The sequence below is a fragment of the Drosophila innubila genome, chromosome X (assembly GCF_004354385.1).
Source record: "Drosophila innubila isolate TH190305 chromosome X, UK_Dinn_1.0, whole genome shotgun sequence".
Classification (NCBI taxonomy): domain Eukaryota; kingdom Metazoa; phylum Arthropoda; class Insecta; order Diptera; family Drosophilidae; genus Drosophila; species Drosophila innubila.
Genome location: NC_047626.1, coordinates 11,942,365 through 11,967,808, shown reverse-complemented (window position 1 = coordinate 11,967,808; position 25,444 = coordinate 11,942,365). Strand labels below are relative to the sequence as shown.

The following is a 25,444-nucleotide window of genomic DNA, read 5'->3' as shown; positions in this document are numbered from 1 at the left end:
AAATATTATGGCCCAAAAAACTATGCTATGATTTATGTCAACTCCAGTGTGAATCTTCTTTACTTAAGTAAATCGCAAACACATGTTTTAAGTGGAGGACAAGGAAGTCTTAAATTGATTCTTTTACATATTAAAGCATTTAAGGCCGCTACCTTTCATTTATGGTAATTTTTTTATAACAGCAATATTCATTGTCAACAAACCAAACTGCTTACAACAAACGACGGTAAAAAATACCTTTACATTCAAATTAATATTATTATAGTAAATAAATTACTTTAATTAGTTTTTAAAATTTATTTTGAATGAGAAAATATATTTGCAAATTGCGAAATATGTATTTGAATGAGAAATATGTGAAAAGTAGTTAAGAGTGCTTCAACAAATTGTCTGACAGCATTGAATTTTAAAAAGAATTTATACTGTAATCATTGCATTATAATTTAGTTTTGATTCATTTTAAAATACTCCTAAACTTACTTAAAATGAAACTTTGCCTTTAAGACTTGAAAGACACAAACACAACTGCGCATATTATATACTCATAATTAAATTTGATATCGAACAAAAATATAAATTAAATTTAATTAAATTTTATGCTTTCGGTCTGCGTTTCACATGCCACAAAAAAACCGCAATACCTCTTTGAGAGAGTATTAAATGGCGGCAGTCAAATAAAACATGTGTGCACTGCGGTTCGAAATATTTCCATATATATTACAATGCACAACGAATGAGGGGGAGAAAAACGGCTGGACAAAAGGGTAGTGCTATTACAATAAAATTGATAAGAAATAAAAAAAAAAAAAAAAATACAAACAGAAACAGAAAGAAATGGGAAGGATAGAGAGAACATTGAATGGGAAAAAAAGAATATGGCAAGCCTAGGCAAACAAATGGCAGCTCATAAACCTGAAAGGGATTTTCAAAAAATAAACACAATATCGTTATTATCAAAACGTTGCAAATGCAAATAAAATAATATGAATAAAGCAATAAAGCCACAGCCACAAAGCCAACAAAAATAACAACAAGGACAAGCAGATACCGCAGGATTTTATTGCGGAATTATAAGGCATTGCAACTGGTCATAAAAAAAAAATAAACAGAGAAAAGGGCCCAACCAAAGTACAATTCAATTGAATTATCTACCTTCGCCTCCTTCGTTTTCCCCCCACCTGATCCAGGTGCCATCAGCACATACGCTGTCTTATCGCTTAAGCCCCAATATAACAGCCTACATACATACATAAGTAGGTGTCAATACATCGAAGTTGCAGATAAAGATGACGAGGTGTCTAAGTGCCAAATGTGCGGTAACAACTTTTTTGTTTATCGACTCGTAATCATTTTTACGGCTTGTCATCATTTACAAATATCTTACCAATACCCCGCAAATATTAAGTTGGCTGAAGGGTAAATATATGAAACGTATATTCCGAACAATTTCAGAACAATTCAATAATCAAAAGAGTTAATTTCTTGTACGTACACTGATAAAAATAATGTTCTAAAATCAAGATTTTGGTCTCAGAACTAAGATTTTTGGTCTAAAAAATGCGTCGAGAACTTCAAATTCTTGAATTAAGAGAACACATCTTGATTTTAAGAACATTTTAAATAAGACCAAGTTCTTATTTTAAGAATAAATGTTCTTAAAATTAAAATCAAAAAATAAAATAAATGAAAATTATTTTTTATATTTATTTTATTTTTTTATTTTTAAATTTTGATTTATTTATATTTTATTCTGTTTTAGTAATTTTATAAATGTTATTTTCATTTGTTACGGGGGGGATTCGAGCCGCCGCCTACTGCTTTACAACTGAAGCGGCCTCTCTAACCAGAGCGCCACGGTGCCATCATTTGTTTGATACGAAATAGTACCTATTTATACTTTCCTAACAATTTAAGATTTTTATTCTTACATTAAGATTTTAAGATTTTTTAGATTAATAATCTTAGTTTTAGTAATTTTGGTCTTAAAATAATCTTATTTTAAGAAAAAAATATTTAAGATGAATGTTCTTGATTTTAGAGCTTGGTCTTTTTTTTCAGTGTATTTAAAAAAGTTAAAAGTTTTCGAACTGTGCTGTAGGCTAACTGTTAGTCAAGCATACTCCACAAGAGCCTACTCATTTTTTTTAAAGTGTTACTGCAGTATTTGTTATGTTCAATGAAGTCAAAATACTTTTAAAGATAAGTAGACGATTATTGACACTAAGAATCAGCCGGAAAATTGAACAGATTCGTAGAACTGTTTACACATTTAAAGGGTATTAAGATTTACATAAAATTGAAGGATCTTAGAATTATAATTTCTGTCATATTTCAGCTCACCTGTTATACATAAGCACATCTGGTTTCCATAAGCGATGTGGAGGTATACGTAAATCGCGTACACCGCCAAATTCACTTGAATTCCAACGCAGATTCATATCGTTCCATTCCTGGAAAAAAGCGAAAAGAAAAAAAAAACCAAAACATTTTAATGTGGTAGAAAACAAATGAAAATTTCAACCAATGTTCTTTTGTTATTACTAAATGTGTGTGTATGTGTGTGTGTGTGAGTGTGAGTGTGAAAAGGGTCAGAATATTGTACAAACAGTGTCAGTGTCAACAAAGGGATTTCTGTCGTTGATGGCCGACTTAATTAATTACAGTTTGTAAATAAGGAACAATACGAACAATAAGGCAAATACTCTTGCAGTCTTGAATCTGTATCTAAATTCAGTATCATCATCAATTTCATTTAACTCTCTATCTCCTCTCTCTCTTCCTCTCATATTTGCCAAATTCTGTAGTACCTTGGAAGCAATTCAAACAAAAGCATTTTATTGCCCAAGTTAGGAATGCGATGCATCCTGTAGATACTTGTACAACATTTATGTTATGTTCATTTTCAGCATTGAAGCCAATTTGTGATTGCCTTGGGCGCAGCCAACTTAACATGTTTGTTTGTATACTTTGAAAGTCTGGTAACGCTTGCTTGTTGTATTTCACTAATCCCCATAAATTAATGAATTCTCGAGGTACATGTGGCAGGCTTTCAGTTAGCCTATATATATTTTAGTTCTCATTCCAAATGAACTTGTCGTTAAACAATAATTATTATAAGAAGGGCTTTGAAAGATTTTTAAAAATTTTATATTTAACTTTACAAACATTTAATGGGTGTAAAAAATTCCTCTTAATTATTCATAAATGCAAAGAGCTTGATAAAAAGTATAGCAAGGTGCAGTTCTCAACCAAAAGAGCTTCTCTTGTATCTAAGTCTACTCTTTGTCGGAGTATTTATAAAAGAAAACAAGGGGGCTCTGCCCCCTGCTCGCTTCGCTCGCCTACCCCCGGCTCGCTTCGCTCGCGGTGAGGTGCGGCTACAGTCGAGCACGCTCGACAGTAGGATACCCTGAGCCCATGTCCTCTTTATAAAGTTGATTGTTGCCCATTTTCAATGGGCTCAGGGTATCAAAATTACACACGCGAAACTATGAACAACTTTCGGTTTTCTGAAGTCACTGTGCTTATCACTGCAGACTACGTTATTAATGCCTCACTGAACTAATACATCACTCGATGATTACGACTTGCGATTTACAATTTATCAATTTCTAATTAATTTTAAATAAGTTTAATATAATAAACTTTAATATAATAAACTTGTTTAAAATTAATTAGAAATTGATAAATTGGTAAATCGCAAGTCGTAATCGTAATCGCTTGCAATCGATGTAGCGTGTGTCAAGAGTAGCCACAAACTACAACTTTGCTCAGCCTGCAGTCTGGCAGCACCCATTTTCCTCTCTCACTCTCTCCCACTTACGCAACAAATTCAAGCCTGCCAAAGGCTGCTGCAGTGCGCGAAATTTGAAATAAAGGCAATGTCTAATTTTATGAGATTCTTAAAGCGGAAAATGCTAAGTTTTTTTTTACAACGATAATAAGCAGATACTTATTATATATATGTGTAAGGAATCGAAAATATTAATAATTAAAATTATTATTTTGCAGCTTTCAGTGCTCGGCAAAGATGCAAGAGTAGTGCTGCAAAATGATCGCTATTTCTCTCATGCAATTTCATACATACATAGCTATCAGCTTCTGCTGATTTTTGCCATGCAAAAATACATATTTATATATTAACACAATTATATTTTAATCAAATTGTATATTTGTATATACATAAATTATACATTAACATTTTCATTACATGATATCGATAATATTTTTGCTTATCGCTTAATTCTTATTTGGTAACAAAAAAAAAATGGGTACTTATTCGTTCTGTCTTTGTGCGCGCCTTGCATACAAACGTGAATATGCTGTCTTGCTCGCACGTTTGATTTGCCATCCAAATGTAATTATTCAACTAAATCTAAATTCCGAAATAACTTCTTTATTTATGGGTCAATCGCTTTGAAATTTTCAGGGTCGTTTAATACGCATACTTCTCAACTGATTGTTCAGTTAGGGAGTGCTATGTCAAAAATTGCGCCTGTAAATCGTTTTGTGCAATTTGTGGGCGAAGGGGGCGTGGCACCTAAAATTGGAAACAAACTTGACCTGCGTATGGTATCCAGGAACCTACATAACAAATTTGAAGTCTCTAGGTCATATAGTACTTGAAATCGAAGCCCAAAAGAAAATTGGTACTATTTCTTACTGTGTTTGTGCGCGCCTTGCATACAAACGTGAACATGCTGTCTCGCTCGCACGTTTGATTTGCCATCCAAATGTAATTATTCAACTAAATCTAAATTCCGAAATAACTTCTTTATTTATGGGTCAATCGCTTTGAAATTTTCAGGGTCGTTTAATACGCATACTTCTCAACTGATTGTTCAGTTAGGGAGTGCTATGTCAAAAATTGCGCCAGTAAATCGTTATTTTTCAATTTGTGGGCGAAGGGGGCGTGGCATCAAAAATTGGAAACAAACTTGACCTGCGTATGGTATTCACAAACCTGCATTCGAAATTTGAAGTCTCTAGCACTTACAGTCTCTGAGATCGACGCGTTCAAACAGACGGACAGACAGACGGACAGACGGACAGACGGACAGGGCTAGATCGACTCAGCTGTTGATCCTGATCAAGAATATATATACTTTATGGGGTCTGCCACCCCTCCTTCTGCCTGTTACATACATTCTGCCAAACACATTATACCCTTTTTTGCCCATTTTCAATGGGCTCAGGGTATAAAAACTTGATCAATTTGCATTTTAAATACTTTTCATCTCTGTTGTATTTCGTGCCCTTTCCTTTACTTGTTACTAATAAGCCACATATCAATTAGCCGTGACCAAATAGTTAGTGAGGTTCCCTCTGGTTGCAACTATCTCTCTCTCACATACACTCTCACTCTCTCTCTCTCTTTGTATGGTTGGAGATGTGTGCAAGTATGTGAGGTGCTTTAATCATCAATCATCGTTAAGTGCACATTTATGGATAGATGGTCACCCACTCTTGGCATGTGTGTCGAGAGAAAGAGAGGGAGAGGGTTTCTATGCATGCTTGAGGCATGTTGTAATTGTATTGGTGGAGCTGTCCAACGCTTATCGTAATTAAATTTGTTGCTTTTGTGACACTTAAGGCGATTAGCGCATCGATTCCTTATGTGAGTCTGTAGAGAACTGTTGGTTGTTCCCATCGTTGTCGTTGTTCTTTTTCCAGTTTGCATTTTATCGTATCGATTAATCAAATAACATAAGTGGCAATTGCTTTCCAATTTACCTTTCGTTCCTTTTCTTTCATTCAATTTCTTACTCAAATTATTATTATTATTTTGCGTATTAATCATTTGTTTATGACCCTTCTTCGATTGCTACCTTAATTAGAATTGCCACACGACTGAGTGAAACTAATTTATTAACAGATCTAAGGTGCTTTTACAATTATAATCTATATTGAACATCTTCGATTGCTAAGGAATTTTAGTGAAATTAATTTTCTATCTTGCATAGTACAACAACTTTCTACAATTTATATCCGTAATTATTTAACTGAAGATACGAGCAGTTGTTTCTAACTATATAATGCTTTTAATCTTAATTAATTTGTATACAGACTTATAATATTTTTCAATGTTTATGTGACAAAGTTAATGGTTTTTTCATGTTTTGATGAGTTACGTTTATAAGCGGACAAATCTAAAATTAAGTAACTACTATAGTTGTTTTTTTATGTAGAAGTATCTCAAAACTGTGGTTTAGAAATATAGAAAACAGTTACTTATAAATGTCCGCATATGATGAAATCTATAAAATAGATTCCTAACAACTTAAGTACTATAAAGTTAGAAGTTGTGTTTTAATTATTAATAATATAAAACTTGTTATTTATAGGTTATTTTTATGATACGATAACGGTAGAAACTCTAAGAAATATAGGTCTTAAATCGTTGTAATCATTCAATTCTCTGCCTTCCTTTTTCTTTTTCTTTTGTTTTCAAATATATTTGTACGAAAAAAAAATATTTTTTAAATATACAACATTTCTATGAAAATAATTAATGGCAACGCAGGAAAAAAGCGTCATTCATTTTTTGATGGCTAATTAATGGAAGGAAATGTGTCTTGAGACTTGCAATTTTCTAAATATTCCTACTTGCATGTAATGGCAAGTGGAAAGTGGTAAGTGGCAAGTGGAAATTGGGACGTGGCAAGTTGGCGAATGAGTTGGCAAAGTGAAAATTAAAGAGCTAACAGTATTTATTGCTTAATTTGAGGCTGATGACTGCTGCTGTTCATGACATTTCAATTAAAAGTGCTACACTTGCCATGGATATGTATGCGTGTGTGTATATGTGTGTGTGTGTGTGTTCTACAGAGCCCGAAGAGTTTTTGGACACAATTTGCAAGTTGCAACAGGGTAATGGGGCAATGGAGAAAGTCAGGCGAATGGTTAATTGGGTTGTCACTTAATTTGCCAATTAATTGGCAATTCTCTTATTTTGTTGCCATAGATTGTCAGTTTCTGTCACAAGAAAAAAATATATATAAACAATATATATATATACAGTTGATGCAGTTGCATGCAACAAGCAATTAGAATTTCGTTGCACATTTTTTAGCTGTTCTGTTTTTCATTTTGCTTTTGGTTTAATGCTTCAGCTGCGTCTCAAATGGAAATAGAAAGTGGACAAAGTGTGGAAAAGTCGGCGAGGAAATGTAAGGAAAATGGAAATGAATTCTACGTCTGACGGCATTTGTGGAATTTACGCAATTTAAGCTATTAAGTGATTCCTTTTGCTGTTGCTTCAAGTGTGAGTATACTCAAATAATTTAACAAGTGCCACTTTTATATCTTCCGCTCCCTCTCTCTCTCTCTCTCTTCTCTTTGCCTCTATCTTGCTTGTTGTTGTCTTTTGATAAATTGCGGCAATTTCATTTGTTGCACTGGCGGTTGAGAGAGCATCGAGAGTATTGAGCCTAAGGCCAAGTTGAAATTTATGGCTTGAAAGGCAACAAATCTTTTGGCCAAAAGACTCATGTGTGTGCCATACAAGAAAGCCCACAACAATTTGTACTTTTCATTTAAATAATGTCTCATCCTACTTCTTGATTTCGATTTCCTTCTTCTCCACTTATTACTTAATATTTAGCTAAGCAATAGAAAACTCTAATATTAAGAATTTTCCAATAATATCAAATTTTTGAATAGTTTTTGTAAAATCTACTATATGTTACAATACGAGTGTATATTGGTACAATGCCGTCAGTCTCAGTATACATACAGTATTAAAAAGTTGTATCTTAATAAAGTTTAATAAATTATTTGCTAATTTTATAAGGTATAACAGAGTATAACTTCTCCACAGGAAATATTTTCCAACTTACCAATTTAAGCCAAATATTTGTTATGAGCAACTGATTTTTTTCATCCTGAAAAGAAAACAAATGTAGAAAATAGAATTAGAAATTAGCAAATATTTACATGCATATATTTCAATCAATTTGTGTACTTATCAAAATGCAATGAAGCTATATTAAATTAAGTTTTTTGTTTGATGTCTCATAAAAAGACTGGTGCACACAATTTAGAGCTCATACTCAAATCGATGACACTAGAACTGTATTCAAGGTAAACCAATAAGAGGCAATTCAAATAAATTGGAAGTGAAATCAAAAGAAAATTATTTCTTTCTTTTATTTGGTTGTCTGTCTAAATACACAGACAGTAAGAGAGCTAGAAATTTCTGTGGAGTTCACATTCTCAAGCGAAAGACTTTACCGACAGTTCTATGCAAATGAATGTAGTCACATAGAGTATATGCAAATAGTTCATACCATTATTCAGATTTCAGCTTCACAACGCAAAGTTTTTTAAAGAAAATTGCTAACGAATCAAACTCAAGATGATGTGAAAACCAGAAAAATATTTCAAGTTGAAATCGGTTTAGTTTGAATAGAGTAATTAATGTTTGCAAAGGAGTAAATTTAATTTCGAGATTTTAATTGTCATATGAACATGTTTTTATAATACTAAAAATGTAAAGATAAAGTGATTGAAGTATTTGAATCAAATTAAAAAAGCAAGAGCTTATATTCTTAAGTCTGGAAAATAGGATTGTTAAAACATTTGCAAATATTTTTAGACCCCGGGCTTAAAAAAAGTGCAGGTTTCTATTAAGTTTGCTTTAAATAATATGTGCGTAAAAGGCAGAAGGAGGCGTGGCAGACCCTATAAAGTATATATAATCTTGATCAGCATCAATAGCCGAGTCGATAAAGCAATATCCGTCTGTCTGTCTGTCTGTCCGTCTGTCTGTATGAACACCTAGATCTTAGAGACTATAAGAGCTAGAGACACCAAACTTGGTATGAGGGCTCCTCTATATTGAAAGGCAGATCAAGTTAGCTTCGTTTTTTGGATCGGTCCACTATATCATATAGCTGCCATAGGACCAATCGGCCGAAAATCAAGTTTTTGTATGAAAAACTTTTATGTCTTATGAGATATCGTAATCAAACTGATAGAATATTTTTTAAATTTGGTCTTATATAGTCGTATGAATATTCTTAATTTTTTCCAATCTTAGCTTTTGCCATAGTAAGTACGGGGTCTCCGACAGTCGAGTATGCTCGAGCGGAGCCCCCTAGTTATTTCTGGTTTGTATTTTGATTAGAAACTCTGGGAATACTTCAATGATTGACCATATGTTCTTTTTGTATTTAAATTATTCTTTTGAGAATAAAGATATTCAATAGATCATTTATGAAGTAAGTAATCTATATGATTTTTACTTTTTTATATTTCAAAGAAATTTGCATTGGGCAATGAAAACAGTTTGAACTTATTAAAAGAAATATTTAGTTTGAATATTCTTTTAGTTTGTGAAAAATACTGTTACAGAATTATGCTTATTGAACTGTATTAAAGCTTCTTTGATGAACTGAAAGTGAATAAATGTGAGTGTTACTTGAATGAATAAGCATATTTCATATTTTAGCATTCATTCAGTTATGAATACAAAACAAAGGAGACAAAGAGCGAAGGCAAAGGAGAGGGGATGAGAAAGCGAAAGAGATGAGTGCTGTCAATGCCAGACTTGGACTAAATGATGTTGAGTGTTGTTGTTATTGTTGTTGTTGTTGTTGCTCATTAAAGAACGGAAATCAAAATAGACAATGAGCTGACTAAATTGCATTTGATGCTCATTCAGAGACGAGGAAAACCAAGAGACAAGTATTTACTTGGCATTTTCATATTCAAACTGCTGACACTGACTGTTGTTGTTGTGCTTCTTATTGTTGTTATTGTTAGCTGCTGTTGTTGTTGTTGTTGTTGTTGGTGGCATACTTATGTAGCGCAATGATTAACATATAAATTAAAAATGAATCCGTCGAAAGTAACGCTTTTCTTCGATTTCTCTGCTTTCGGCCATTTGCCAACGTGCCCAGCATGGCAAACTTTTTTTGCTTTTAGCCAGTTTTGAGCAGATACCAAATATTCGGCGAACAACTGGACCAGCAGGCAAAGGGCCAATTGTTAGAATGCTTAGAATTTTGGCATACAATGTTGTACATTGGTAGCACAATGTTTGACCTTTTGGCTTATTGAGGGGGGTTATTCACTGGTTTTGACTGCTTCGGACCAAAACGACGGCATTTTGTGGCCTAAAGCCAATTTGTAAGTGGCAACAGCAACAAACGAGAAAATCGACGAATCCCTGATAATCGCACTCAGCCCTCAGTTTTAGGTGACGAATGTGTGCTTGCGGTTTGTTAAATGGCAAACTGAAAGCGCGGCTGGCCCCAAAAACACACACACCAAATCAAGCCCAAAACACACAGCAACAACAACCACAATTCTAGCAGCAACCGCAACAACAACAACAACATTGGCAAACTGTTTAAAGGCGGAAGTGTGCGTGGCCTGAGGACATGAGTAGGAAATTGTGCAAGATCTGTTATAAATTGTAAAAAGCCCAGCCACGCCTTCAAAGGCGGACCTCCCTAAACACACACACACACACACACACACACACACAACAACCGCAAGACTGAGTCGGCTTAAAGCGAAGAAAATTTGGCAGCTCAACAAGGCGATGAGGTGAAAGAGTGTGTTGCATGTGCATGTCTCTCTTTCTCTCTCTCTCTCTCTCTCTCTCTCTTTCTCTCCAACTTCCCCTATTTCATTTTGTCTGTGTTTCTGTTTGTATTTCCGATTTGTGTCCATGTGCAAGTGTTATTTTGACTTTGATGCTGATTTTCAAAATACACCCTTTATTTATCTGATGCTTTAGTATTTGTATATTTAAATTTAGAGAGAGTTGTTGTCCACATTGGAAGTTATTGCTTTAAAGAGTATAAATTGATGGTGAATATTTTCTACTAGTTATCATCAATCTAATGAAATCTAAGTTTTTTACAAACCAGTTTATTGGGGAAAAAGCGTTTAAAAATTTCATGCTACAGAATATGTTTGAAATATATTTGGTTATATTAAATTTTGGTAAGATTGTTGGAATTAAAACTATCGATAGTCTAACTCACAATCGATAGTATAAGCTATAGAGTAGCCTATTGATAATATTGCCAGTTTTTAACATATAAACATTTAATTAAAATTTAATTAAAATTAATTAAAATTTTTCAACTAAAAGAAACCTTCTCAATTGAACTCAACTACTTGCTGTAAAAATTTTAGGTTTCTATGTCTTACGGTTTGTTTAGAAAATGGAATAGTTCGATAAGAAATTGATAGATTGAACTGATTAATCTAGCCAGTCGTTTCTTGTATACTCCATTTACAGGGTATATGCAGCTCGAATACTCAACGGCTTCAACACTTCAGGGTCAGTTGCCACATTTGTTGCTCCCCATACAGTAATAACTGGATTGAATGGCATTAAAGTAAAGACACGTTGGGCGGATATTATCGCTTACTGCAACAACAGGAACAACAATGAAAATAATATCATCAAAATGAAAATAATCGTTGACAATTGTCATTACAAAATAATGCTGTATGTGTGTGTAGGAGTGTGTGTGTGTGTGTGTGTGTGTGTGTTCGTGTGTGTGGTGATATGTGTGTGTGTGTGTGTGTGTGGTGATATGTGTGTTATCCCTCAGGTTTAATAATCGGTTGTCGTTTATAAGTTTATGTCACTGATTGTACCATGATTATCAATCAATTTTTTTTTTTGCCAACGTTGTCATTTTTATTGTTTTATTCTCCCTCGCTAAATGCATGTCATTTGTCATGTACATGCGAATTACAAGTAACTCCCCTGCCGACCCATTCCCCTCTAACCCATCACCACATCAGTCATCACAATCAGTGCAAATTTGTTTGCCTTTTGTCAGTCGATGGCCCCTTTCTATATGTGGGTGTGAGTGTGTGTGTGTGTGTGTGTGTGTGTGTGTGTGTGTGTGTGTGTGTGTGTGTGTGTGTGTGTGTGTGTGTGTGAATGTCTGTGTATTCACTTATGTGTACTCGTATGTTTGTAACTTTATACGTTATTCATAATTATTGTTAGTCTTTTGTTGAAGGATTTCGCAATCAGTAGAGAACAATGGATTTGCGCTCTTGCTTTAATTAAAATAAGATACTTCTTAATATATTACTTATATATGTTCATTAATCATTTATATACATATATTACGATCTCATTTTGTCAATTTTAATTCATTCGAAATATTTAAATTAATTCATAGTTAGTTTTTTTTATTCTTATTTTTTAAACACAATTTATTAGTTGTTGCTGACATTTTTATTTTAATAAAAACATTATGAAATATTTATCAGTCACTGAGTCAATGACTTTTATATGCAATGCTAATAGCCGTAGAAAAAAACAAAAACATCCAGTTAAATTTACGAATCTATGACGAAGACATATCCTGTAAAGCTCTAATTTTATTGAGTCCGTCTTGACTTAATCCTTTCTCACTGTTTTATAAATGAATAAGTAAGTTATTACTCTAGAATTTCCCAAAAAAATAGCAGTAACTAAATTTTAGAATATACTTTTTTATATCTACATTGCATTTATGTATCCACTTTTCTTTATAGGACTTATATTAATAAATCAATTATTATTCTAAATTATTTTACAATTAATTTAATTAAATTAAATTGAAGATATTTCTGCAATATCAAATATTTTTGATTAAATTTGTTTGTATGCTATTAAAGTTATGCAAAAACTCTATACAAGTGTGTCAACCTACAAGTGACTAAAACCATGGAAACATCTGCTGCAGTTGCAGTTGCAGTTGCTGATTGCCAGTGTTGGTCAAGTCACGTTACACTCTTTGGCCTTGTCACCATGGGGGGCTAAATACAGTGACTGAGAATGAGCACCAAAAGCAACACAAAAAGAGCGCAAGAACGTGGGGTTGAGAAAGAAAGTATTCGAGAAATTTGGAGAAAACTTGAGAGAAAGGTAAAAATTCATTGCCATTGCCACTGCACTATGGGATAATTCAACGTTTTTTTTTTTTTTTAATAATTCAAAATTGAAAAATGAAAGTAGTTTATGTTTTTATATCAAAAGTATGAACTATTATTTGGAATTGTTATCTGTTTTCAAGCTTTCTTAATCTTTGAGTAAAATATTAGTCGACTTAGACTTTTTATACATTAATAAATCTTATTAAAGTTTATTCAGTAGAGCAAAAAAAAAATTTAAAAACTAAATTAAATTTGAGGAGCTTTAAGAATCTCTTTTACTCCAAAAAAAATTAGAATTTAGCCTCTAGTGCATCAAGTGCAGTTTTTAAATCACAAACTTAAAACACGCAGCTGCAACGTGTTGAAGTTGACGTTGACGTCGACAGCGCTGCGTCGTTGGCATTGACATTGCTGCTGCGGACTGCGACTGCGACAGAGACTGCGACTGCTGGCGGTGCTAAAGCAAAAGTTGTTCTCTTTCTAGTTGGGGCTACGTTTTTGAGTTCCGCTGGCATTTCGTTTTATTTTCCATTATTTTTTGTTGTTGCTACTTTTTTATTGCCATTTCTTTGGCATTTCGTGCAGGGTGATAAGTTTTCTTCAAAGGAAATTAAAAGCGAAACGACAAGCGCCCATTTGGTGAGTGTGTTGAGTGCGCGGCGGGTGGGAAACGGGGAGGGGGAGGGGGAGGGCTGCTTGCACATTTCCGTTGTGTGTGTGTGTGTGTGTGTGTGTGTGTGTGTGTGTGTGGGTGTGTGACCGTCGACATTTGCCTTCACCTTGACTGGGCTGATCCCCCTCAAACTACCTCAACTTCACTCTCCTCACAATACATATACATATATATGCGTATATATATATATATACATGTGCGTGTGTGTGTGTTGCTGATATGGCAACACAAGCTGGCGATAAAAGTTGCTTATTGGAAAAGTTGAGCGTTGCAGCTTTAAAGCCAATTGGCAGCCCGGCGCTGATAAATGGCCAACGATTTAATGTCCGACTTGCAATACAAATACGCTATATATATATGTACATATATATAAGAGCAGCCAAAAATACACAGAGCGAAAAGAATCAATCCAATCTTATGAAATTTAAGTTCTTAGTAAGCTTAAAATTAATAAAGTCGAAAATCTCGTTTTTATTTCAAATACAATATCAGAAAATGTAATTTGTTTAAGTTCTACAATATTTTTACACATTTAAGTTATAATGTAGCAATTTTTTTAAATAATTTTAGCTTTATTAAGTGTTTTATTTGACTCAAGAAACTTTTCTCATAAAAAGTTATTTGTACTTGATAATAGAAGTTAAGTTTTAAGTTATTTGATCTGTTATAATTGCCTGCTTACGAATTGCCAATATTAAATTTGGGTTTGTTTAAATTTAATTTAATTACGTCATTTTTCTCTCAGTGCATATGTACATTTATTTAAGAGTCTATGAAATGGAAAAACTGTGGCCACAATGCAAATCAAAGGCAATGGCAATGGCAACCGACAGGCCGCGTTTTTGTCCACGTCCGCAGACGAAGAATAGAGAAATTAGTATTGTATGAGCATACACGGTTACATACAAGTACACACACGCACACACTCGCACACACATCTAAACAATCAAAAAGCTCACCACACAGCGTTTGCTTTAGCGTCAAGCTCTTTAAGCTCACGTGGCGCTAGCTTTGTTTTACAATTGTCTGTGCAAACAGTGCATGCATAAAAAAAACGCACTCAAAGTGGAACAGCAGCCAAAGCAAAAGCAAAAGCAAAAGCAAATGCAGCAAGCACAACAGCGATAGCGACATGGGAAAATGTAGAAACAAAAAAAAAACACGACGAGGACTTGATACCCTTGCATAAAGTTTAAGTTAAATATAGTGACAAAAATCCAAACAGTAAATCGAATTTACAAATCGAAAAGGAAACTTTTTGAAAAAGTATAATGGGAAAAGTTTGAAACAAATTCAAAAGCAAAAGATTTAATTTTTTAATTTTGATGCATAATTAACTTAGAGGCAAATTGATAAAAATAGACATTCGAAGTTTATCAAAAAGTTGTAGTGGAAAAGTATAACACAAAATTAATAATGTTGGAAGAAAATGTAATTTTCCAAATTTGATGCAAAATCTAATTAAAGTTGAGTTGAGTTTATTTTTCATAGTCATAAAAATAGTCGAGATAAAGTTGTTGAAATTCGCTTATGCGATTTAATTTTACTTCACTGGTTAAAAATGCCAACACTGTGATTTCCTGTAGCAGTCTTAATACAAAAATCAGCGCAAAACTATGATATATCTATATAACTATATTTTGGTAAATCGCAGACAAATTAGTCAATTTTCAACATTATCTGAAAGCAATACCAATTTTGATGGGAATAGCTGCTGAATATGAAAATGAGTGGCAACTTATTAAAAAGTGGGAATTTTAGGTTTTCCCTATTAGTTTCAGATATCAACTTTTTGTGACGTTTATTGGAAACTGTTTGTGCACAACATTTTTTAAAGCAAGAAATTTATTTAAAACCAAGCCTGCAAACCGGTTTTGAACCGATCCTCGTTGAACCGGTTCGGATCATGAAGCGAACTCTTGAACCGCTTTCTAAAATAAAAGGTTCGGTTCGAAAAAAAAATAATTACATACATTTTATAGTTTTCTAATATTACGCAATTAGTTGAGACTTTGGATTGAAATAAGTCATATTTAAATCTTCAAATAAATAAAAATGATCATCAAAATTTAATGTATTTAACAATAAAAATATTTTTTTTGTATGAAATTGAACCAAGGTTCGAACCCAAACCGTAGGTCACGGGGTATATAATCCAATTCGCGAACCGAACCGATGTCTTGCTCTATGGTTCGAACCGCCAAACCGAACCTTTAACAAAATTTTGAAGGCTTGCAACCTTGTTTAAAATCCATTCGTTTTGTTTAAATATGTAAATTTTCAAATTTGAAATGCAACACACTTAGTGACAAAATGCTAGGACTCTCTGTAAGGGTATAGAAAAGTGCACTACGAATGCAGAAGCTAAATAACAGCAGAAACCACGACAGCAGAAAACACACACACACACAGACAACAAGAACAAGAACAACCACAAACACAGACAAGTGTGGCGAGAAAAGGGAGTAAGGGAGAGTAAGAGAAGGAGAGATAGAGGGAGAGAGAGAGAGTGAGAGTGAAGCAGCGTGTGGGTGAACAGTTAGCAAGCTGAGTGCTCTAGCCAAGCACCAAAACCTCTTGGGCTCATACTCCTCAGTTGCTTTGGCCAACGTTAATTGAATGAAACTAAGTGTGTTTGTGCATGTGTGTGTGTGTGTGTGTGTGTTGGCATTGCTTCATTTAAAAATAGCTCCTTTGTTTATGTTGCGGACCTATTTGGGTTGCATAATTTGCACAGTTACATAAATACATATACACATGCATATAGTATGTGTACACTCTAAAGCTCTGATTGTTACACATGTTATGTACTGGCGCTGTGACAAAAGCTGACAGCTACAGCCATTCACTTGCATTTTGCATGCTGTGAATATAAGATTATTCAATTGTTGACACAAAAAATTATTAAATTTAGTTATGTACTTTTTTTTAATTTTTTTTTTTTCACCTTATTTTTTTCAGTGTATTTATGTTTATGCTATGATGATGATATTTTCATAAGCCGCAACATTTATTATGCCATAAATTTGCTACTTTAAACATAGACAGACGCCCAACCAATCAAATTTAATTGTGGGGTTGAATTTCCATTCCCCGCACCCCTCATAAATTATTACATAATGTGGAAAAATGTACGTTAGTATTTATTTATGATACATTTATACCAACGAGAGAAGGTCGTCTCTTGATAATTTTGTGGTTGTGTTTGCAACAATTTGGTACGCTTGAGGTAAAAATTAATTATCCTAAGTTTTTCCATTGTGAAAATAAAAGTGTGATAAAAACAGTTTAGAATAGGGGTGACCATATAATGGCATGAATATCTAGTACAGCAAATAAAACAATGCAAATGGGGCAGGAAAAATGTTAGATTTGATTGCACTTTCAATGGTTTCGGAAAGTAAACCGCAAAGCGAACTAAGCAAAAACTAATTAAATACTGTAAAACAGAAAGCCGATGAAAGAGTGAGAGAAAAGTAAAGAGCAAATGCAAAAATAATAGAAAACACATTTTGTGAAATAATTTGAATGATCCGTTGAATGAGGCCACCAAAAAAATGTAATTAAACGCTGCCAGCGATTAACGACCAACAAGCTGGCTTATTTATTTATTTTAATTGAATTTGCTGCAATTTATTTGCCGATCGCAAAGCTGAAGGCAAAATGAGCAGAAATTTTTTTTTAAAATAATCAAATATTGCTGCTTACCACTTTATTGCGCAATTATGCACTAATTTAAATGCTTTCACACACATACACATACTAGTATGCATTTGCCTAGTTGATAATTAATATTGTAGAGCAAAATTTGACAGATATATAAGAAAAATATATTAAACTTTCAAATTACGAAACGAACCAAAAGCAAAACTGCGAAATTAAGTTAAATTAACGTGAGAAAACTGGTGAAAAGGTGAAAAAATTGGGAAGATGGTTGGAGTTTTGGAGAGAGGAAAAAATAATTGTTGGTGGAACTGCTGAAAAACTGCGTGTGAAAAAGCACATCGTGGGGGAATCCCCGGGTGCATAAGGGGATGAAGAGGGTTAAAATAAAGGTGATGAAAGGGGATCTGTGAACAGTGTAAAACTTCCATTTTGTTGTTGTTTTGTTTGCTTGTTTTGTGGCGCTGCGTAAAATTAATGCATGCAAAATTCAACAGACAAAACAACGAGAACAACGGCGGTCGGACGAGAGGGATGGTGTGGAGGGATGAGGCGGGGGTCGGGGGTAGTTTGCACTAGACATGTTGGCATTGGCGATAAATAATTTGTAAATTGGCCCGCATTTTGTTTAGCGTCAAATGCAATTTGAAATTGAAATGAGCGACAACCAGGAGAAACACAAAGGCAACGAGTGGCGAGTCGAGTGTGGCGAGTAGAGTGGCATGCCAACGAATGGGGGCGAAAATTCAACTCAACAATTAATTAGAGCACTGAACAAACCACACACATTTCACACACACACACACACACACTCACACACACACGCCAATGAAACATTCTGCGGGTGATAGCAATAGGTAACATCTGACCACACGTTGCACCTGTTTCCCCTCCCGTTGACAGAAGAAGCACATAGAAGAAGAAAAAAAAGGAATACAGTTTGCATTTGATATTAAAATTCTGCTTTTAGATGGAATATACCTTGGGAAACTATTTATAAGAGGTGTATAAAACTATGTCTGTGTCCATCAGAAAAGACAATAACAAAAAACTTTTCATCTTTAAGCTGATACTGATTTGAAGAATATTTCTAATAGCCTATTTTCACTACAGCACATTTGGCTCATTCGACGCCATTTTCATCATTCGGCCCGAGTGTGGACTTCATTTCAGTACAAAATCCGAATGATCTTTTGGCTTATTCATAATGAATGTGAAGATTTTTTGTCATTCGTCCCGGCGAATTTCAGTATTTTTTTATCGAACACGCGATGTTTATCGATAAACTCGTGAAAAAAAGCAATTATCACCTTAACCAGCTTTTTTCTTCAATAAAAACAATAGGCATTAAATTTGCGCCAATGATAATATCAAAATAAATATTAAAGTGTTGTTATTGTCAGCTTTTTATAATTTGTGCACCGAAACCGAACAGCTGATTTGCTTTGGGTGAATATCAAATGTCTTAACAGCTTCACATTTGGTCGTGGACAGCCAAATATGAGCCACATTCAAATGTGAGCAAATGTGGCAAAAGTGAGTGGTCGTGGAATTAGCCTATTATTCGCTTCTTAAGGAGTTATTATATTATTTTTCTTTATTGTTTTTCTATGAAAGCAAATTGATTCTCTATTGGGATCACTTGCACTTTACACCAATGCTGTCGACTCCTTTAACACTTTATTGTCATATTTCATTCAGCTTTTCCTTTTTTCTTCTTTTTTTTGGTGGCAGAATAAATGACATAAATGAGCGAATGGCTTTTTAAGCGCTTATGCGAATGGCATGTAATTAATTAATGATATCCCATTTTTCTTAAATTTGTTTTCAAATACCCTGCAAAAAAATATCACGAAAAACAAAAAGGGTAGAGGTTTATTTTAATTTGCAATGTCCCAAGAATTCCACATGAACGTGAAAATGATTAAGTGTAAAAGATCAAAAAATCATAAGATCAAAAACCATAAGATTTTTTATACAAAATACAGGTAATCGTCTAGTCGAGCTTTCGCAACTGTTTTACACAAGAATTTCAACATTTTTGTTCTTGGTCTGGTCATTTAAGCCAACCAACAAACAAACAACATTACTATTGGCCACTGGCTATGACAACTACAACAAGCACAACAATAACAATGATAACAACAACAACAGCTGAAAATGGCGTAAATCGTACACCAAATTTGCAGAAAAGTGGAGCAAAAGCATCGTTAATTATTTCGACTTGCATGTTGTACAATTTTAAACGAGGGTTGCCTGATAAGTATAGTCAGCTTAACAAATATTCTTTTGTATATGCTTGTGTGATACCCTGCAATGGTCAAATTTAATCAACAGAGATGGAAGAGCTGAGATCCAATTCACGATGAGGCGAAGAAAAGGAAAATTAAATAATTATAGATTGATTTATGTTATAATACTTTTACTTTTTTCCATACTTATCTTCAAATAACTAAACATTTGATATTTGGGGCATGCTAGCTTATAAATTATAAGCATATATAGAAATAAATATTTATATAGTATAATATCTATAAATATATAAAATATTTACAATTTGAAAATAAATATTCCCCATTTTGGCTGTTTTGTATTTAACAGGGTATACAATAAGCAATAAGTGCACAAAAATTATTAAATAAATGCTGTTGTTTTTATTGAGCTGCCACCAAATACAAACCCAACAAAAAGAGAAAGCTCTGCTCGGACGTGTTTGTTTATTTGTTGAATTTATGAGTGTGGGCGTGGCCAAGATCATGGTGTGGCTGACCAGCTGACCAGCTGACATGCAGCCATAAACACATTTATATAAATATTGCACGTGGTGTGTGCGAATTGTTGTTTGTATGTGTGTGTGAATTACATATGTAGATCTGGCAAAAAGCAAAATATATAGCATACTTATCTGCGCAGGCTGCGTGCGTGCTTTAATAATGACTTTTATGCCAAGAAGATGTGAAAGGAAGATAGCACAACGGCAGATAAAAAGAGAGAGAGACAAAGTAGAGAGATAGAGAGGGAAGATAGGTAACAGTAGTTGACAGTGACAAGCGCATATGGTGAATAGATTTAACTGTGGTCAACCTACGTAATTCCAGTTAAAGTGGACGACGTATATGTATTGTGTGTGTGTGTGTGTGTGTGTGTGTGTGGGAGAGGGGTATTTAATGGAAGTGCGGTTTATAGATATTCTTGTGGTTATGTAACCACTGAACTACTCAACCACTCGACCATTCAGTTCTCCAGCTTAGTGTGCGTTCCTTTTTTTTTTTTTTTTCCTATTTTTGTATTTTAGGAGGCTCTGTAATTTGATATGCCAAAGTTTTTCGACACTTAGTGAAACATATTTCAGCGACGTGCCTTCATTCATATTTAATTGTTTTAATGCCGTCAGGGCTTTTGTTTTTGTTTTTGCTTTTGTTCTTGTTTCTGTTTTTCGTGGCCCCCCCATCGAGCGACAAATGTCAACCATTTGCCGCAAACACAACCCACAATGACAACAATAACAATAACAACAATAACAACAACAACAGCAACAACAAACACAGCGGGAGCTAAATTGTGGAGGCAAGTGAAAAACTGCCACGATTATGAATTCATATGGCAAAAGCCAAAACGGCAATTAAATGCCTCCAGAAAAATATATAAATATAATAAATAAATAAAGCAGCTAAAGGCCAAGCATCAATTGTGACTAGGCAACAATTTGTTATCGTAATACGTTTATTATGTTTAAACAAGCGATTATCAGTCTTTAATAGTAAATTTCACTCGTTTATATTTAATATTTACTTTCAAGACTTATTTAATTATTAATATTACTTCAAGGATCTCTGAAACTATTGTGGACTATTAAGACTTAAGTTATTCCTATATTTTATAGTTCATTTGATTTAATTTAACTTGTTTCTCTCTAACCTCTATTCATTGCACTCTACTTTTAATTTCTTTTTAATGAGATCTTAAGTTCACTAGTTTCCTATCATTTTTTCTCCATTATTGGACGTAAGCTAATGTGAAATTCTATTGTGTTTTTTGCAACACAATATAAAAATTATCTAGATGTATGTTACATTCAAAAATAAAATCTATTTGTCTTTAGCTATTTCGAAGCTGGAAGACCTAATAATAATTTAAGTTTTTACTTTTAAATTGTTATTTCAGCTTACATTAATATTATAGACTTTCCTAAAAATATATTCACTTATTTTAAACAAATATACAGAAATTAAATGAAAATAAAAACAAATTTGTCTTAACAAACTCTTTAAGACTAGCTGTCGACCATCGAAAGTGTTGGAGTTGAATAATTAAAAAAAAAAAAATGCAGCAATGAATAAATGTGGCAACATTCTTAATTACACTCATGCTTCATGTTTCTCATTGTTCTGACTCAGTAATTGTTAGTCCGTACAAAGTGTATTTTCTTCGTGTGCATACGTGCTCTTATGTTCTGTACGCTTACGTATACTTAATATCAAAATGCAAACTCAACAGGACATTGCGAGTCATGGCTGCTTGAAGCACAAGCATTACTTTAAATTGTCACTCAAAGTCAGGTTGTGTGTATATGTGTGGGTGTGTGTGTGTGTGTGTGTGTGTGTGTGGGTGCATTTTGTGTGTGTTATCAACTGGATAACTATGCGTAAAGGGACAATTACACGCATTACGAGCAACAACGCCAGAAGTGTCCACACACACACATATATATACACGTACACACTTACACACCCACAGCCGCTTAATCGTACACTTGTATATAAGAATAAACATTAGTTTTACTAAACATAAATGCTCCTATTTTGTCACATAAAGTGTCAACCGTTGACAGTCTCAACTTTGCACAATTTACGACATTTGCCGGGGAATTCCTCTTTTTCAACCACTCGCATCTCAAACCTAACCTCACATTGCAGTTGCCAATTCACATTTACATTACAATCATGCACACACACACACACACACACCTACACACACACACTAAGGCATCTATTTATTCTTGATAGACGAAGTCTGTAACCACAACAGCTGCGTTTAAACTGCTTTCTTGTTGAGGGGGAAAGTTGCTTAGCTTATTTGCAGTGGTAGGGCAGAGAGGGACGGAGAGGTTGATGAGGTGATGGGGGGACATGGCTCGTTGTATTGGCCTTACTGTTTGTCTGGTCATTTGTTATAAAACGACAGACACATCACGTTAATTGCCAATTAGAAATGTGAAGCATTAAGTAGTTGTTTATTATACACATCTATCCATGTACTTTGTGTGTGTTAAGTGTGTGTGTGTGTTAGTGTGTGTTTAGTATACTTGTTGTTATTGCTGTTGATTGAACGACCAGCAAGTCGAATGTGAATGGGGTCGTTATTAATGCTTTGACCCTCTAAATTATATTAGACAAGCTCAGGTGTAACAACAAGAGATTCTTCAATAATGAGACTTAGGTGCGAAGGGTCAGTTGAGATTAAGTGATAGATCAATCCGGTCATCGATTAATTCTTCCTCTTGCTTGACCAATGTCAACGACTGACATAAATTGAGATCACAAAATGGAAGAAACTTGGCTACAGTAATCACTTATTAAGACATTGGCACAAAGTGACTTGTTAGCTATGTTTAAGTCACATATTATCTATGATTATTCAAGTGAGTCCTATTAAAACTAGTGATTTTAAGAAAAATATTTTAAGAGTGAAACGAGGTCAGTAACAATAAAAAAAAGGCATTCAAGTTTATTGTAATTTGCAAATATAAATTTTAAATTTGAATTTTAAAATAATAACACAACGAATTTTTGATAAAGTAAATCAGGAAATGCCCGTTCAACTAAAATTGGCTGCCAGCAATTTTTATATCAAGATATTGTTGCTTTTTACCTGCAAAACGTTGGACAATTTAATCAATGAAAAAATATAATAATATCTTCCTAGATATGTGAATATCTATTGAATTGATGAAGTAGCACAAGTTTTGGAAAATAAAATGGCAAACTCATGACAATAAAAAACAAGAAAATCTGTTGAGAGCTTTGGCATCTTATCGCTTAAATTGCACACAATTTACACACACACACACGCACACGCACAAATTTTTGTTTTTGATGTGCGCCGAAAAAGAACCGGAAACGGATACAAATATTTCGTATTTTTCGGTATTATGGACTTCATCTAGCTTGGATTTTGTGGCATAAAGCAACAAAAGCCGTTGGCTCTACAATCAGGTGTTGCCCTCTTTCAATTGTTGTTGTTGCTGCTGCTGTTGTGTGGAAGGCGGGGTGATGGTTTTGATGGGGTGGATAAATGTAGACAAATTGCGTATACGGCACGTAGCACACAAAAGGTAGCATCAAAATTACTTTAAAAACACAGGCGGCAAAACGATTTTCAGGAAGCAGACAAAACGAGAAATATAACAGACAGACAGAGAAATAGAGATAGAGAAAGAGAAAGAGAGAAGAGTAAGACAGGGAGACAGACACTGTTAAAAGTCGCAATGCTGCGAGAAAAAGGCGCAAATAATTTCTTGGCGAAATAGTTCCTTATCTTTTTGCTACTTGGGGCAACTAACTGTAAAAATGGTTTCTATGTTGCAAGGGGCGGCAGGGGAAAGGGAGTTAAAACATTTTTGTAATTTTTACTTGCCTTGAACTCGACAGCTGGCAGCTAAAATAATTTTGCAACGAATGATGTCATTAAACAATCAGCTGGCGTCTGTGCGAGTAACTTGCCACCATGTTGCATGGTTGCATGCTGTTTGTTGTTGTTGTTGTTGCTGTTGTTGTTGTTGCCCACGCCCGCGCACTTACAAGCTCCGCTGAAGTCATCTCAAGTGTGACAAATATTGTTGATGCATACTTTTGGGCCATAAAAATCACTCATACGCAACGTGCTCCTCTCGCTGTCGTCGTCTACTCGTCGCTTTCACTCGTTACTTTTTTTCTGACTGGTTTCTTCGTATTTTTTTTTAGAATGTGGCATCCATTAAATGCCAAGTGCAAAGTGCAACAAAAGTGCTGCACAAATGACAGTGCGAATGTCGAAGGGTGTGTGTGTGTGTGTGTGTGTGTGCGTGTGTGTGTGTGTGTGTGACTATAACAGCAGCAAGCACTACTAAAATGGCAAGTATGTAGCAATAGCTTCAGATACACACACACACACACACACACACACACACTGCTAGACTAGACACACACATACACATACATGTCACGCACACACACACACACACACGCACACGCACACTAGAGACCTGGAGGGCTTTTGGTCTCGGGCTTAAGGCGCTGCAGCTGCTGCCATTGACAATTCTAAAGAAATTTATGTTCGAGTGAACTTAACAAAAAGATGTGCAACTGCACACACGCCTCCCAGTCACGCCCACATGTAACAGACTAAGAGAGAGAGCGAGAGAGAGACAGAGAGAGAGCCTTGCTTGTTGCTGTTGCTGACCTGATTGCTGTTTAGCTGATAAGCTCCCACATACTCACATCCCACTCGTAGACTTGTGGGAAGGCAGAACAGGCGTCACTTATCAAGTGATTTATGTTTGTAATTTACTAGTGCACTGTACATACAGAAGCACAGAGAAAGAGAAACAAAGAGTTAAAGAGAGAACAGCAAAGAGAAGGAAAACAAGTTAGCATGTTTTAGTTGAGCGTGCTCGATTGTAGGTTACTCGCTAACCGCAAAATAAAAAAACAAATAAAAATAATATATTTTTTCCGATTTATTCATAATACCATCAACAATTGACCTTTGCTGGTTTATAGGCTATTTCCACGACCACTCACATTTGTCACATTTGCTCACATTTGAATGTAGCTCATATTTGGATTTCCACGACCAAATGTGAAGCTGTTAAGACATTTGATATTCACCCAAAGCAAATCAGCTGTTCGGTTTCGGTGCACGAATTATAAAAAGCTGACAATAACAACATTTTAATATTTATTTTGATATTAACATTGGCGCAAATTTAATGCCTATTGTTTTTATAAAAAAAAAACAGCTGGTTAAGGTGATAATTGCTTTTTTTTCACGAGCTTATCGATAAACATCGCGTGTTCGATAAAAAAATACTGAAATTCGCCGGGACGAATGACAAAAAATCTTCACATTCATTATGAATGAGCCAAAATGATCATTCGGATATTGTTCTGAACTGAAGTCCACATTCGGCCCGAATGATGAAAATGGCGTCGAATGAGCCAAATGTGC

General features: G+C 34.4%; 1 protein-coding gene across 1 annotated transcript in view; it reads right to left on the bottom strand.

Moving 5' to 3' along the window:
- Nucleotides 1–25,444, bottom strand: part of LOC117786406 (neuronal acetylcholine receptor subunit alpha-7-like) — a 137,436-nt gene that overhangs the window by 42,842 nt on the left and 69,150 nt on the right. The window contains exons 3-4 of the mRNA XM_034624648.1: nt 7,839–7,883; nt 2,341–2,450 (exon numbers count right to left, since the gene is read on the bottom strand). Of these exons, the coding sequence (XP_034480539.1) occupies nt 2,341–2,450; nt 7,839–7,883 (155 nt within the window). The remainder of the gene's footprint in view (nt 1–2,340; nt 2,451–7,838; nt 7,884–25,444) is intronic.